The sequence below is a fragment of the Antechinus flavipes genome, chromosome 6 (genome assembly GCF_016432865.1).
Source record: "Antechinus flavipes isolate AdamAnt ecotype Samford, QLD, Australia chromosome 6, AdamAnt_v2, whole genome shotgun sequence".
Classification (NCBI taxonomy): domain Eukaryota; kingdom Metazoa; phylum Chordata; class Mammalia; order Dasyuromorphia; family Dasyuridae; genus Antechinus; species Antechinus flavipes.
In genome coordinates, this window is record NC_067403.1 from 67,036,562 (window position 1) to 67,051,710 (window position 15,149).

Here is a 15,149-nt window from a genome sequence, read left to right on the forward strand (position 1 = left end):
TAAAGTACATATCCTACACCAAAGATGTATTATTCTCACATAACATACATAAAATGCTTTTTAAAAAAAATCCTTGGAATAGTTTAAAGAAAATATTAAGTATTTGCCTAGTTCTGGGTTATTTCTAAATAGTGTCAGTGAGCCAAATTTAAGAACTTTGTTGTCCACAAGTGAAAGATAAAAAGTGCCACTGACATGAAGCCATTTATAATATCCATTAATGTCTTTCCTTTTCAAATGAACAAGTACTAATTATTACATACAATTTCCTTATATTACAGTTTCTCAAAGCTATTTGGAAAACCAACTTTCACAATTCTGTCATCTATAGCAGAGCTCTAACAGCATGAAAAATCATAGCATTTCCCAAAAGTAAATTTAACAAAAATATCTATCATTATGTAGAGTAGTTGGAAGGTAGATTCCTGAGATACCTCAGATTCCTCCTTCTTATAATGATATTTTTATTCCTCAGGTTAGTTTATTTAAAAAAAAATAAAATAAAGATACTTCTTTGGTAACCATTCTCAGAAGTCTAGAAAGTCCTGCTAGTTTTATAAATGTGAAGGTTACACGGACGAAAGGCAAATTTAAGGAGTTATATCAGCTACAAAAGCAAATGTCTTTCACCAGATCAGTTCCAAAATCTCTCTAAACTCTAACATTTTGAGTTTGTAGTTTACAACAAATTTAAATTAAAATAATTTTAGTTAACAGTAATAACAGCAATGATACAATAGTCAACATTTTTATGTCCCTATTATATTCCAGGCACGATGCTAAGTACTCTACAAATCTCTCATTTGATTCTTATACTTCTCAGCAGTGAGTGTTCTTAACCTCAGTTTACCTCAGTCTGAAAAATGCCAATAAGGTCATAAAGCTGGGATCTGAGGTTGGACTTGAACTTGGGTCTTCCTGCCTCCAGGCATCCTTGGCACTCTATCCACTGGGCCACCTAGCTGCTTCTATATCAAGATTTAAATAGTGAAAATTTCCAAAGCATTAAAGTTGTGAGGCACCTGAAGAGCCACAGAAAAATGCCTTATAGTCATGGGTAGGTAGTCCCATCATGCATTAGAAATGTGCTAACACATCTCAGAGAGATGTCTGACCGATAAAAGAATGAGACAACCTATGTCCCAGTGACTATGGGGCAGACTACTGCACTGGTGGGCAGGCTGCCATGCATCTCTCTCCTGACCCTGTGGTTCACTTGGCTAACACAAGGCTCAGAAGTTAGTTCTACTTTGAAGGATCAGGCTACATCTGCTGACAAGGGGCATTTTTAAAGAAACTTATGCTAAAGAAAGCTGAAGATCTAATTTTTTATTTCAAAATAGTTTTTCTATCACCTGCCCTACCCAGTCCTTTAAGAATGGATTGATTAAAACAGCAGCAAAGTGAACCTGTGTGACTGACCTCGGACTCACAGAGATAAGGAAAAGACATCTTGCTCCTTCCTTTGATGAGCTTTGAACGCTGCTCTGTTCCTTCCTAAAGGCTCCTCCCCTTCCCCTCCTTCTCTATCTTCCCCTTTCCCTTTCCTTTCCTTCCCTCCTCCCCCTGCCCCCCAGGCTGCATGTCCCAGTCTTTCTCCAGGCTCTCACACTAGAGGCTGTCTGATGACTGCTTCCAATATATGCTGCAGGGGGCCTGTTTGTATGCCCATGTTTCTCCTACCGGACAGTGAGGTCCTCAAGGGTGGGCATTATTTTTTACCATTCTTCCTAGGTCCAAGGTTTAACATGGTAAATTGTACATAATAGAATCCTTAACAAATGCTTCTTGACTCACTGATAACACTAGAATATTGGTATTAAAAAAAGAGGTTTGTTTCCATGTGAATCTTTCATAAGAGCTGTGCAGTACAGCAGCAGAATAGATTAAATTAAGAAGAATTAAGTCCATTCAAATCCCACCTATGACACCAGCTATGTAATCACAGACAAGTCATTTAATCACTTTGAGCCTATTTCTCTAAAATGGAGTTAACAGCATGTCTCAGAGGGTGGCTGTCAGGATCAAATGAAACACAGTATGTATAAAATCTTTGAAAACTTTAAAGTATAAATTCCATACAAATGTCATCATTAATACTAATTATCTTTAGTTCCTCTCTAGCCATTTTGAAATTTGGATGTTGGTTACCAACATATCATATCTAACAGTCTCTTCTCTGTCTTGAGAATCTCCATTTGTCTTGAGTTTACTTCCTATGACATCTGACATTTTTTGCCTGGCTAAATGTCTCTAGATTTTCATAACATCTCTCTCTTTTGGTTCTCCTCTGTAACCTCTCTTCAACATATGTCAACATGCCCACTAACTGTGGCTGTCCCAGGGCCTCTTTTCTTTTCTATACTTTCACATGATGATCTCAGCAGTTTTCATGGGTTCAATTATCATCACTATGTAGCTAACTTGCAGAAAAATATATCTAGCCCTGGTCTTTCTAAGCTCTACCAATGACTAATTTGAAGTTGATATTATTCCAGAAGTATCTCTAACTCCATAGGTTCAAGACAGAAATTCTATTTCCTCCTAAACTTATGTTGTTTAAAAATTAAACTGAGACAAAATTCCAAGCATGATCAATTTATTTAGCCAAATGATAGCCAAAGAATGAACTCATGGCCTCCCAATAATCAAAGGCCTCAAACAAGGAATGACAAGCTCTTTTTTAACAACTGAGCAATCAAGTTATCTTTTCCCCTGATTGGCTGTCAATGCCACAGTCAGAATTGAAATTATATCAATTAGCCCGCCTTTTCTAAAATCCCCTTACGCACAACCAAGACACAGTCACATGATAAAGAATCCCAAGCAATGGGAACAGGCTTCAGGAGATGCATTGACCAAGTCTGCCTGAAGGTGGGTAGTGGGTAGGTTTCAAAGGTGGAAATATCTTCAAGACAAGACACTTGTCAGCTAGCTACATGGCCCTGGGCAAGTTGCTCAGCCTTCATCCACTGGAGAAGGAACTGACATGTATGTATATGTGTATACCATACATACATGTAAATATAAAATGTAATGTAACAACACTAATATCAATGATGGTTTCATTCTTGTCTTAGTATTTCCAATGTTTAACACAGAATCGGGCAGATAGTAAGCACTTATAATACATAATGAATGACAGAGGTTCTGAAAGACATAGTCTGGAAAAATGGGCCAGATATGTATTTGCTTCAGATTACTTAGATGTTTATAGGCTAATGTTGGAATCTTTATGATTGATCTGATCTTACAAAATGTTTGGGGCCAGAACCTGAAACAAGGTACTAAGTAGAACTAATTGATACAATGCTTGTGTTCACACCTTGAGAGAGCTCATATAAGCAAGAAGTAATTAAGTACTCATTGGAATTCACACATTTGGGAAATTTCAGAGTTTAGTATGAGAATGATAGAATGATAGTATGATAGTATGATATCCGAATTCACACCTCCCTTGAAGCTCTTGAGAGCAAGCTGGGAGATATCCCACAATTCCTCTCTCTCATATATAAGAAACAAATAGAGGCTCTCGGACAGAATTCAGCTGAATTACATGGAGAGGGGAGCGTCAAGTCAGAAGAAGCCACGAGTCAGAGTTGAGCTAGAGCCAAGAGAGAATTACTGCGGAAAGCAAGAGAGACAGATTCATCTTTGTACTGGTTGGAGGCTGAAGGAAGTAGAGACAAAGCTGCAGGAGCTCTCAGAACCAAGCAGAAAAATAGGCCTCTAAGAATCTAGCTATCCAGGCCCAAGGAAAGAGATAAGACTTGGAAGGAGAAGTAAACATTTGCATTTTTACCAGCTGGCTGCCTTTGGGATAATTATTGATCTGAACTGATACTAAGGCTGCCTCCAGAAAACCTTCCCGAGAAACCTGCTTTCTCCCAGAGAGAACCATCATATTATATATTTTAAAAGAAGAAAAAGAACACCACAGGATAATAGGATGTTAGAAGAAGGGAAGGTCTCTGAAGTTTCCTTTCAACTTCAATTTTCTCTTATACATTAATTAAAACTATTTTCTATTTTGTAATCTGTTGGTTTTTATTATTTTCTCTAAGTAGATAATAAGTTTTTATATTTCTTAATAATTCTGAGAATAATAAACTCATTCATTTTGTTTTTAGTATGTTTTTATATATGGCAATTCTTTCCTCTATCAAGAATAACCAAATTCTGTTGGGTTATCAGTAACTTCTTGGATACCCTACCCCTGCCCTAAAAAAACAATCTAAATAACACAGTAGTACACAGAATAGTACTCAACAGATTAAAACTGAGAATCCACATTCTAAAGGATCAACAAAAATGGGAAAAATGTAAGTCATCATCATCTCTTCTTCTCTGAGAATAGTGTTGCAATTATATACCTAACAACTATCAGATCAGTTTCATTCATCAAGACTATTTTCAGGATTGCTTTCTCTATCTGAAAGAATGAAACTCAGGATTTCAAATGCAAAGAAAGAAAAAACAAAAGTAAAAACACCTATTTTAAAACACTGCAAAGATCATTATCTTTAAAAAATAAAAAAAGGCACATTTCTATTACTAAATATAGAGAAGGATCTATTACACTTCCACCCTTTTCTCCCACTTGATTAGAGCCATATTTCAAGTCTATCCATACAGACCTTGGAAAGGTAAGGATTCCCACAAAGTTCTGTCTACTAAAATGATAAGGAAAGAAGAAGAAAAAGACAGGGAGAGGAGGGGGGCAGGTATCAGAATTGGTTTAGTGCAAAAATGATCTTGATTTCATTGGCAGGTGAATTTGGTTAAGGACAGAAAGGGAGAAGATGATAAAATGGCCATTGGCAGTGAAGAAAGATGAATTTGAGGGTTTAGCATATAATTTCCTGTAAGATTGAGTCCCTAGACAAAAAATGAAGGTGGTACCTGAGCAAAGCTGGGAGAAAAAACATTAACTGGAGGCAGAATTTATATATGAATCAATGATTTGTCAATGGCTGCCCTTGAAAAAGACAGAGACCACCAATCAGAGTATGCTATGTCCCAACTTCTCTCCAAGTGACTAAACACTAATTCTCCAAACTGGTCATGACAAAGCAGAGCTATCAGCTCCCGCGAATGAAGCAGTTTTGTTTCTTAAAGTTTGAAAGCACATCTTCTACTAAAAGGGTTAAACTGCAAGGAACCAGAGATGGGTATGCAGCCCATGTGGTTATTTTAATTTTTTTTTTCCATTTGTGGTTATGAATAAAGAACTGATAGTAATATACATACATACATACATATATATATAGTCACCCATGATGAGGTGATTAATTGCATTTATTCTAAAAGTAAGGAAAGAAAAATTGTTTTGCTTTCTAGTGGAGAGAAGGTACTATGAGAACAAGTCTAATTAAATCTATAGACAGAGATACGAGTTTCCATACACAGACAGGAAGCCATCAACAAAGGGTCAGACATCTAGCCTGCAATGCCCTCTAGTGGTTAAACTCAATACTAAATGGTTTAATTGTCAGTCTTCATAATAAAAATAGTATTCCAAAAGACTTGGTGAAGTTTTAAGCTTTAGTAGGTTAAAGCTATTTGTATCCTCTTGCTCAAACAGCATAAAACTAACCCGAGTTACCTAGACGTTTTCTGTGAGATCTTTGAGGGAATGTATGCCATGTTTACACATCTACACATACATATCTCAACACAGATTCATGGCATCTTTTCATTTGCAAGAGAAGTATTCAATAATACTACATTCTGTCCTCTTGAAGAAAAGCACAACAATTATCTCTTGGAAAACACTTTCCTTCCCACTGCAATTTACATCCTGGAAAATAGCTTTAGGCTCTAAATTTAACTTAAAATTATTAAAACCAAAACAAGAAGGAATGATATAAAAAACAATATTAAGCCAGTAGTTATATTAGTACTCTCCCGCTTAAGAAGCGACAGGAATTCACTAAATAAGTCCTATATTCTTAAAATAAATAATATTGCTTTGTCAAAAAATTCTGAATAAAAATGTTTTAAAAATAAGCTTTTTTTTGTAACCCTCAGTAACTGTAAACCACTTCAGAACAAAGCAAGAGTATTTACAAAAACACGGCTTTGACAGAAAAGTCTGTTTAAAATATTTGGCAAAATGGTTCCATTTCTAACTTGGTCTATTAAATAATTACTTTAAATGAAATTAAAAGGATATACCAAGTGTATAGAGATGTGTCTTCTTATCAGAAAAAAACTTTTTCAAGTCTACATTTGGAACTTTAGCATGCTTCTCTTCAAAAACTTCAGTTTTAGGATGTTTATATCTAAAGATAAAATGAAGTTTATGCTCTTCTCCACATTTATCTGGTCCAAACATAATGGTGTAAGGTGTTTTATCAAAGAAATTTTCCTGCAAAAGGGGGGAGAAAGGGAAAGGGGAGAGATGTCTTAATATTAGATATGGGATTAAAAATATTTAATGAGTTTCTATTCTCTACTTAATCTATGCAAAGTTCATCCTTTGAATATATCCTAAAAGATATATTTTATATAAGAAAATAATTCTCAATATATCAAAATTACTTGAAAAGAATAATTTTATGAACAATAAAAGATTAAATTGAAAACATTTTAATGCAGGAGAATGTAGAAGCCAGTAACAGAAAGAACATTGAACTACAAGTCAGAACAATGATATTTCACAAATGCTTATGCTACCTCTGTAATCTGTATTAAGAAAGAAACAGAAGTTACTTTATTTATCAATGTTTTTATATGCTCCTTTTTACCATATAATCTAGTTTAGGGTTTTTGTTTGTTATGTCAATTGAACCTGTGCTTTCACGGGTGTAGGAGGAATCCTCTGTAAGTAAATTCCTCTACCAATGTAATGGGCACCTGATCCCTAATTTATTTTAGAGAATTGCTTGGGACACAAAGGTAAAATGACTTGTCCAATATATGTAAGGGGACTTAAACTTGGATCTTTGCATCTCATAATAAGGCTTAAAATACTACAATATAAAAATTACATTAATATTTGATATAGTAAATTAAAAGTTTTTTGAGAGAATAATTTTCTAGCTAAAGAATACATTTCATTTTCTTTTAATGCACAAAAGGAAAAAAGGCAGCAAAAGTGTAATCCAACAGGCATAGAAGGGCTAAGGAGACCAGCTTCTTATTCCCAATTATTTCCCCTACAACTGGGATTATATCTTCAAATGATCTTAACCAATTGTAAATGCTCCTACAAATTATTCTTCCAGGACTCTTATTTGATACACTAAACAACAATCAACAGAACTAAGATTCTTTACCTCTTGTGTTTTGGAGTTGCCCTGTACATTCCACAGAAAAATTAATCTATGGACTCTCTTCTTAGAATAATTTTTAAATGCATAAATTACTGAAATAGTTATATAGTTTTAAAACAAGCTAACACTCCAGGTTAAGAAGCTCTATTACAGAAAGTTCTTTCAAACTGTATGTTGACTTATCCCTTCTCCTAGATGGACTGAATAAGATTATTTAATCAAAGTTTTTTTTCATAGTTACAATTTCCTAAATCTTGAGGTTTCATTCTCTAACTTTTTTCTTAGCAATGTTAACAATGAAAATAAGGGCTTAATTAATTTTCATTTGTTTTTACTTTTCTGAACTTGTGCTTATTAATCTTATTTTGAAATCATATATAAATTTACTCCAATAGCATTTTAAAGCATATTTTATAATTGAAAATTACAGCAAAATGTTAAGAAAATTGATACCAGCAAGTAACAAATAATAAAAGGATAAAATCTTTTATTTATGTTGAGTTTTAGAAATAAGTTTTATTAGATTTTTTAAAAAATAAGTTTCAGAAGTTAATTTCAATTAATTTTAAACATTGTTCATAATTTACAAAATATATTCTTTAAACATGTTAATTCAAGAAAATTAATTATTTAAAAGATCATACCAGATTCAAATAATCATTGTCTGTTAGAAGCTTAATGTATGCACCGCCACAATCCATACCATTTTGAAAATTTACTTCATATCTGCATAAGTGGAAAAGAGCTATATTGTAGATAAATGAAAATCATTAAAATGGCTACTTTATTCCTATTTATCAATCTAACATCAAGTAAAAACATTCACCCTGCACGTCAATAAGTGACCTATAAAATATAATTCCTAAAATTACTACAGCAAATGAGTGACCTTGAACAAACATTTCCTGTTAAAATGTAATTTGAATCCCTGAAATACAATAACTATAGTTTTTTCCCATTAAAAAAAAAAAAAACCAAAAAACAGGAGAATCTTCAAGAACATCAGAAAAATAAAAAATTTTAATTCAGATAATGTTTTATGTCCACAAAATGCCAATGAAACTAAAATTCATACTTCAAAATAGCGGGACTACAGGCTTGTTTACTTAATTATAGCTTGCTTTTATTTTGGTAACAATATGTTTAACAGAATCTCTAGAAATCAAATCTTCCACACTGCCTCTTTCAGCTGATTGAAATCTAATCAGTTAAATACTATGAAAAGACTTGATAACATTTAGGAAGCTTTTTGAATGTGTTTCACAATCTTTACATATCCAGACTTAAGGCAAAGCATCAGTTGAGAATGAGATTCTTCTCACAAATCTTCTACCTCTGATTGTTACATCCCACCCTGATCAAATGAGCAAACACCTCCTTACCTAACTCACTTCACTCTGTCTGCCTCAGTTTCCTCATCTGTAGAATAAGCTAGAGAAGGAAATGGCAATCATACTCCATTATCTTTGCCAAGAATCCCAAATGGGATTATATATGACTATGCAACAACAAGCCATAGTAGGAAAGCAGCATCTATATAAAGGTCCTAGTAACATGACTAATATGCCTCTGTGTTATGTCCCTATCAGGAATCTTCAGGCCGCAATCCTCCCACATTCCCAACTCAGCATTAAAGCCCTTCACAATCTGGCTTCTGCTCTCCTTTTCAAACTTACTATATATTATTACTCTGGATCTCTCCCAGCAAAATTGGCCTCCGGGAGCTTCCTAAAAGTGAGTCTTCTGCCTTCTTTTACCATGTTTTCACAAGGCCTGTTTTATCCCTGCTCACCTTCATCTCTTGGGATGCCCTGTGTCCTACAAGGCTTCAACTTATGTGGTCCCCTCCTCTAAAAGGGCTAGAGCCCACTAATTCTTTGTGCTCTCTCCCCCTCAAATAATCACTGATATGTTGCACATGTTTACAGCTTACATTTCTCCTGCATTTGACTGGAGCAATTTTGTTTCATGTTTTTATATGCTAGTGCCTAGTAGAATATTAATATAAGATGGGGCTTAAAAAACAGACTTTAAAATGAGTAGACTTGAGAGCAACGAGATGGCACAGCAGATATAGCCTCAGCTCTGAGTCAGGATGACCCAAGTTCAAATTCAGCCTCAAACACTGGATACTTACTAGCTATGTGACCCTGGGGAAATCACTTCACTGCAACTAATTCACAAAAATAAATGAAATGACTAGGCTGAGTTGAAGACATTTGTGCAATCATAATTTCTTTAAAGTTGATAAACAAATCAATGGCTTTCTTACAACTTCTTGCTACCTCCACTAAAAACATTAAGATATCTTCCTACCAATTATGCCCATTCAACTTATTCAATCCCTCAGTAAAAGGACAAAACAAATATTCAACATCTCCCTTACATCAACTCTTCTGGGAGACATGGCATTCTAACCTTTACATCTAGTCTGGTAAGCAGGTATTTGCTTGCTCATCAGGAATTAATTTGCATTAAAATAATAATGAATGCTAATTTCATTATCTCATAGCCCTTCATTGATGAACTGGAAAAAAACTACAAATATTGATAAACTTTTGTTGCTTTTCTTTTAATTCTGTTATTTAAATTTCGGAATCAAAAACCTGGAAGCCTACCAAATTCTAAATATGATGGCAGGAGTAATCCTGAGACTCTGAGGATGAGAGAAAAGAGACTGAATTTTCATTATAATAAAATCTTAATGATATGCTGTTTTCAACTCATAGTTGAACATACAGTTTAAATCTAGCTATGGTATGGACTTAAGAAAATCTGTAGTATTGTAAGCAATTCAAAGTTTTATGTTTGCTACATTTTTTTTCTGTAAAGTTAATTCCTATAAATATGTTAAATTTTAGATAACAAAACTATCAATATTTAAAGTAATTTTCTCTTTTTGGTAATTATTATTTTATAGAGTCTGAATCTTTACTAATGGTTGACTTACTACAATTAACAATATAGTTAACAATAATTAGTTAATGTCAACTGTTAATAGTAAGTCATCACTCAATTTGAATGCTGCCTTAATTAAGCACAAGAATATAAGGTAGCATTTTAGCCCAAAATAAAACATTAGCCTTGAATATCAGAGAATTCTGAAATCTAGAGTCTGCATGTTCAAGAAGTGCTCTGACACTAATTTGTTGTATGAACTTTTCATTTAACTATTAAGCTTCAGTTTCTTCATCCATAAAATGGGAAGAATACCATTTATAATAATTGCCTCACAGGACTATTGTGAGGAAAACACTTAAATCACAATATAACTTGCATTATTTTTAAAGAGCAAATTTTATATAGCAATTTTCGAATAACAAATTTAGGTTGCATTGTTTTGTTATAAAGAGTTAAACAAGAGGGCAGGTATGGGGAAAAGTAGATAGAACATTGGCCCTGTAATCCTTAGGACCTCAGTTCAAACCTAGTCTCAGACACTTTAATACTTACTGTGTAACCCTGAGTGAGTCACCTCAACTGCCTTGCCAAAAAAAAAAAAGTTAAACATATTTAAATGTGTAACAAATTAATGTGTCTGCTCTTTCATGACTAATTGGTTTTATACTCACAGGACAGTGAATTTCTGTAAGGGAGCTAAGTTTGCCAAGGACAAGTAGTCATATCTAGTATTTCAAATTCATGAAATTCTAAGTTCTAAGAAAGGAGTCACAAAACTTACTGAACTATCAAAGGTTTATCTGCAAAAATAAATGGTTTTGATAAAAGAGCTGATATTGCATGATGCTTTGCTTGTGATTTCAAAACTAGTCCTCTGTCACCAGGAACTCTATTTTCTTTCAAATCTTCTATTTCCCATCTTCCTAAAAGAAAGGAAAAAAAAAGGACAATGAAAAAAAAATTTTTTTGAAAGAAAAACAAACAGCATATACTAATGTTATAACATCTATGTTACAAAATGTCCAGGTATCTTTTGTTTTGACATCATGACTATGTTAAAACTGGTTTAATAAACCAAAAGCTTCTTTTAAGTGGCACTTCTGAATAATTACTATACAATGATCCTCATGCTTTTAACTGATGATATCTATGGAAAACTATAAAATATGAAGTGCTAAGATGTGGGGACTAAATTGTGTTTAATTTTCAAGTCATCCTTTGCACCATGGTCATCAAGTAGTTTTGCGGATTTTCTAGCTGGCTTCTTCCCTTTGCTGAACCTAATTATTTATTTATTCTAGTCTCTTACAAGGTATCCTCAGATTCTTTTCTTAAATGTTTTGTTTAATTCTTTGCAACAATGAGGGGATTCAGGCAAGTTCCAATGGACTTATGATGGAGAGAGCCACCTGCATTCAAAAAGGAGAATATGGGGACTGAATATGGATCACAACATAATATTTTCACTCTTTTTGTTGATGTTTGCTTTTTCCCCCCCTCATTTTCCTCCTTTTTGTTCTGATTTTTCTTGTTCAGCATAATTGTGGAAATGTGTAAAGAAAAACTACACATGGTTAACCTATGCTAGATTATTTGCTGTCTAGGGGAGGGGATGGGGGGAAAGAAAGGAGAAAAAATTTAGAACACAAGGTTTTGCAAGCAAGGGTGAATGTTGAAAACTATCTTTGTCTCTATTTTGAAAATAAAAATCTATTATTAAAAAAAAAAAAAAAGTAAAAAGTGTTTCATCTAATCCTCTGGTTTAGAATTGACCTTTCAAGTCTTCCCTCTTCTTTTTATTCCTTTTAGCATTTTTAAGTGCTATTTTGGTTCTGAGAAAGAGGTATATTTTTTTTTGAACCTTGCTTCATTATTTATCCAAAAATTCCAATAGTCTGAATGCTGAAAAATGTATTATCAGTATTGTGGTTATTCTCTTCTCTCATAAACAAAGTTCAAAGAGCTTTTAAGCCTTTATTTTTCTTTACCAAATTAAATGCCTTCTTTAAAAAAAATAAATAAATAAACCCAGATGCCTCATATTTTCTTTATCTCTTAGTCAATTATGATGACAAAGATATGGTGTACTACAGAAAAGCACCTGTGAAAAACTGTCTTTTAATGTTTTCACTATAGATAACTGATATATGACAGTATTTTTATAGAGATGAGAAAGTAGACATGCACAGGGTTATTTTCTCGAATGTCTTTGTTAAAAAAGCATCATGAATAATCTTGATCATTCTTTTAGATTTTCCTTCTTTAGGACTGCAGTACAAAATCTGAAAATAGTCAAGGATTCCAATAAACTGATTTTTTTTGGCTTGATCTTTCATCTTTTACTCATGCTGGCCTATGAATTTGGTCACATTTTTAAAAAAAACTGAGTAACTGCAAAACAAACTCCCTCTTCTTTCACTGGGTAATAACCCCATCTTGTGGACTCTTAGGATATTGTGGCTATTGTTTTTTAAAACCGTGTTGGGTTTACACAACTACAAGTAATAAATGGGATTTATCAACTCAGAAATGAGGATCAGACAGATACAACTAGAAAACTGTGACTAGGCAGAACAAAATCAAATCAAGGGGATAATTCTGGTCGCTGGACTGAAGGATTCCCCAACCCCTTATAGTTAATAAATTAACTTTCTGTTGACCAAAATACTTAACTAATCAGGAATTCTTATTCCCAGACTAATATACAGAATTGTACAGGTCATTAATTTAGTTATGATCAAAGATCTTTCACTGTTACCCATAAAGAAGAGCTTGTGGCTAAATTTAAAATATTATGATATATTTAATGATATAATGTTTCAAAACAAAACTGCAATGATATCACAACAAAACTAGTACTGTATTTCCAATTATAATTTAATATACTTTTGATTTAATATACTTAATTGTAATGACCACGTATTTAAAATCAGCTGGAGTCAGAAATTCAGGTTAAGGGAAAAATCTTCAATCTTTATTGAAGTGAAGAGGTGAAAAAAGATTGCGATAGCAATATGAGCAGCTGCGACAGGAAGCCAGCTAACAGAGGGGGATCTGAGGTGAAAGGCCGTTGCAATGGCAATGCGAGCAGTCTCTCCTTCCCCTTCCTTTTCCACTCCCTTGCCTCCACCCACCAAAATCATCATTTCCTATACAACACATGAGGACTTGCACAAAGAGTGGGCAGGGCCTTTCTTTCTCCAAGCTTATATATTAATAGAGTATGGTCCAATTACTATTTAGCCTCATGTGCTTGGGACCTCAATGCATCAATCCAAGCCTCAGCCCATTACACTTAATGATAATTTTGAATAAATGTGAGAGGAACCTTGAATTTTTTTTTCTATTTTGTAAAGGGTTAAAATAAATGTAAGGAACTTGCTCTATATCACATAGCTGGAAAGTGACTGAGACAGGGTTTGATTTCTGGTCCTTTTATTCCAAGGGCAGGCTTCACTTTACTGCCACAGTAAACCCTTTGCTGCTAAGTTTATATTGCCCCAAAATTTGTAATTAATTTATTTCTTTTTTAAGTTTTTTTTTGAAGACTAGTGGCAAATTCCACTAAAAAAATGTAATTAGATCAAATATATAAACACAATTACATAATGTGGTTTAAACATGTATATATTTAAGGAGTTTACCATCATATTTAGCAATGTTCTCATCAGTGTCTTCTTTCCTTGCTTTGGATAACACCCACCTGTAAACAATTAGTTTTCTTTAATAAACAGCACACATGTTCATCAATTTTTCAGATTGTTTAGAAAAGACAAATGAGTCAATTCCATAGTTTTATTTTATAAAGAGTTCTTAAGGTTCACTTTCCACTAAAATACTATATAAACTATTATTTCTGAAAGTAATTATAAATTTAACTTGAAATAAAATCTAATAAACATGTATACAACTATTTGCACTTAACATATTTCTCAGACATTTGTCCATGACTAAGTTACATATTTTCTCTGAATCTCCTGCCTCTGGACATTTTTCTCTATATTATTCTTCAGACTTTGAAACCAATTGTATTGTTTTTCCCATCTATGACATGCTCCTTTTGTTCATTAAAAAAATTATTTAGCTGCTTTCATTCAAGAAGGAGCTTTGCTTGTTAAGGAGCTAAGAGATCCCCTTTTATTGATAACTGCAAGCCTTACTAATAAATTGAATATGCTTGGAACTTTGTGCCTTGATTTACCTTCTCAACATATTTGAAAATACATCTTTTTTCTCTTTAGGGTACATCACTAATAACAGGAATTTTTTTGTTATTACTAATGTTTATAGTTTTAAAAAGATATTGCCAATTGTCAATTTCATCTACAATAAAGGATTATTCTGATTTATCCAAAACACCATAAGTAAATAAATTTTGTCCTTTTTATTTACTTTTGCCCATTTGATGTAAAGGAGACATAAAGTAGCACTTCAAAGTTACTTAAAATATGTACTTCCTTAATGAATAGGAAAGCTAAACATTTTTTTCAAGTGATCGCTATATCCATTCTCCTTTGTAAACACCTTTTTACCATTTACCTAAGATATTTATAGCATTTTTAAACATTTTAACAATAAGTCTACATGTTAAACATACTATAAATATTTTCCCAACCTCTTATTCTTGAAATGGAGTTTTTTGGGGTAAATGCAATTTTATATTAAATCTATATACTTTTTCACTATTATTTAATAGTTTAAAATGTATGTATTAAACAAAACTGGAATAAAGCTATTACATTTCCCCTATTCTAACATACTGTTTAATACTGATTCATTTGGAATTTACTGTCTTATGTGACATAGATATTTACATTTACTTTCTTCTATATTACAATAATTTCCCAACATTTCTTAGATAAAGTAGGCTTTTCTTCAGATATCATTATTATTCATAAGATCTCAAATACCTGTCTTTAATATACTTTTGGTTCTATTTCTGCATTGTCCTTCTTTCCCATTGTCTTTTTT

At 33.0% G+C, this 15,149-nt stretch overlaps 1 protein-coding gene across 2 annotated transcripts in view; it reads right to left on the reverse strand.

Annotated features, from left to right (window-relative positions):
• The window catches only part of CLGN (calmegin), a 70,231-nt gene that overhangs the window by 26,318 nt on the left and 28,764 nt on the right, over window positions 1-15,149 (reverse strand). For both annotated transcript variants that reach the window (XM_051964885.1, XM_051964886.1), the window contains exons 4-7: window positions 13,823-13,881; window positions 10,960-11,101; window positions 7,922-8,003; window positions 6,178-6,370 (exon numbers count right to left, since the gene is read on the reverse strand). In XM_051964885.1, the coding sequence (XP_051820845.1) occupies window positions 6,178-6,370; window positions 7,922-8,003; window positions 10,960-11,101; window positions 13,823-13,881 (476 nt within the window). The remainder of the gene's footprint in view (window positions 1-6,177; window positions 6,371-7,921; window positions 8,004-10,959; window positions 11,102-13,822; window positions 13,882-15,149) is intronic.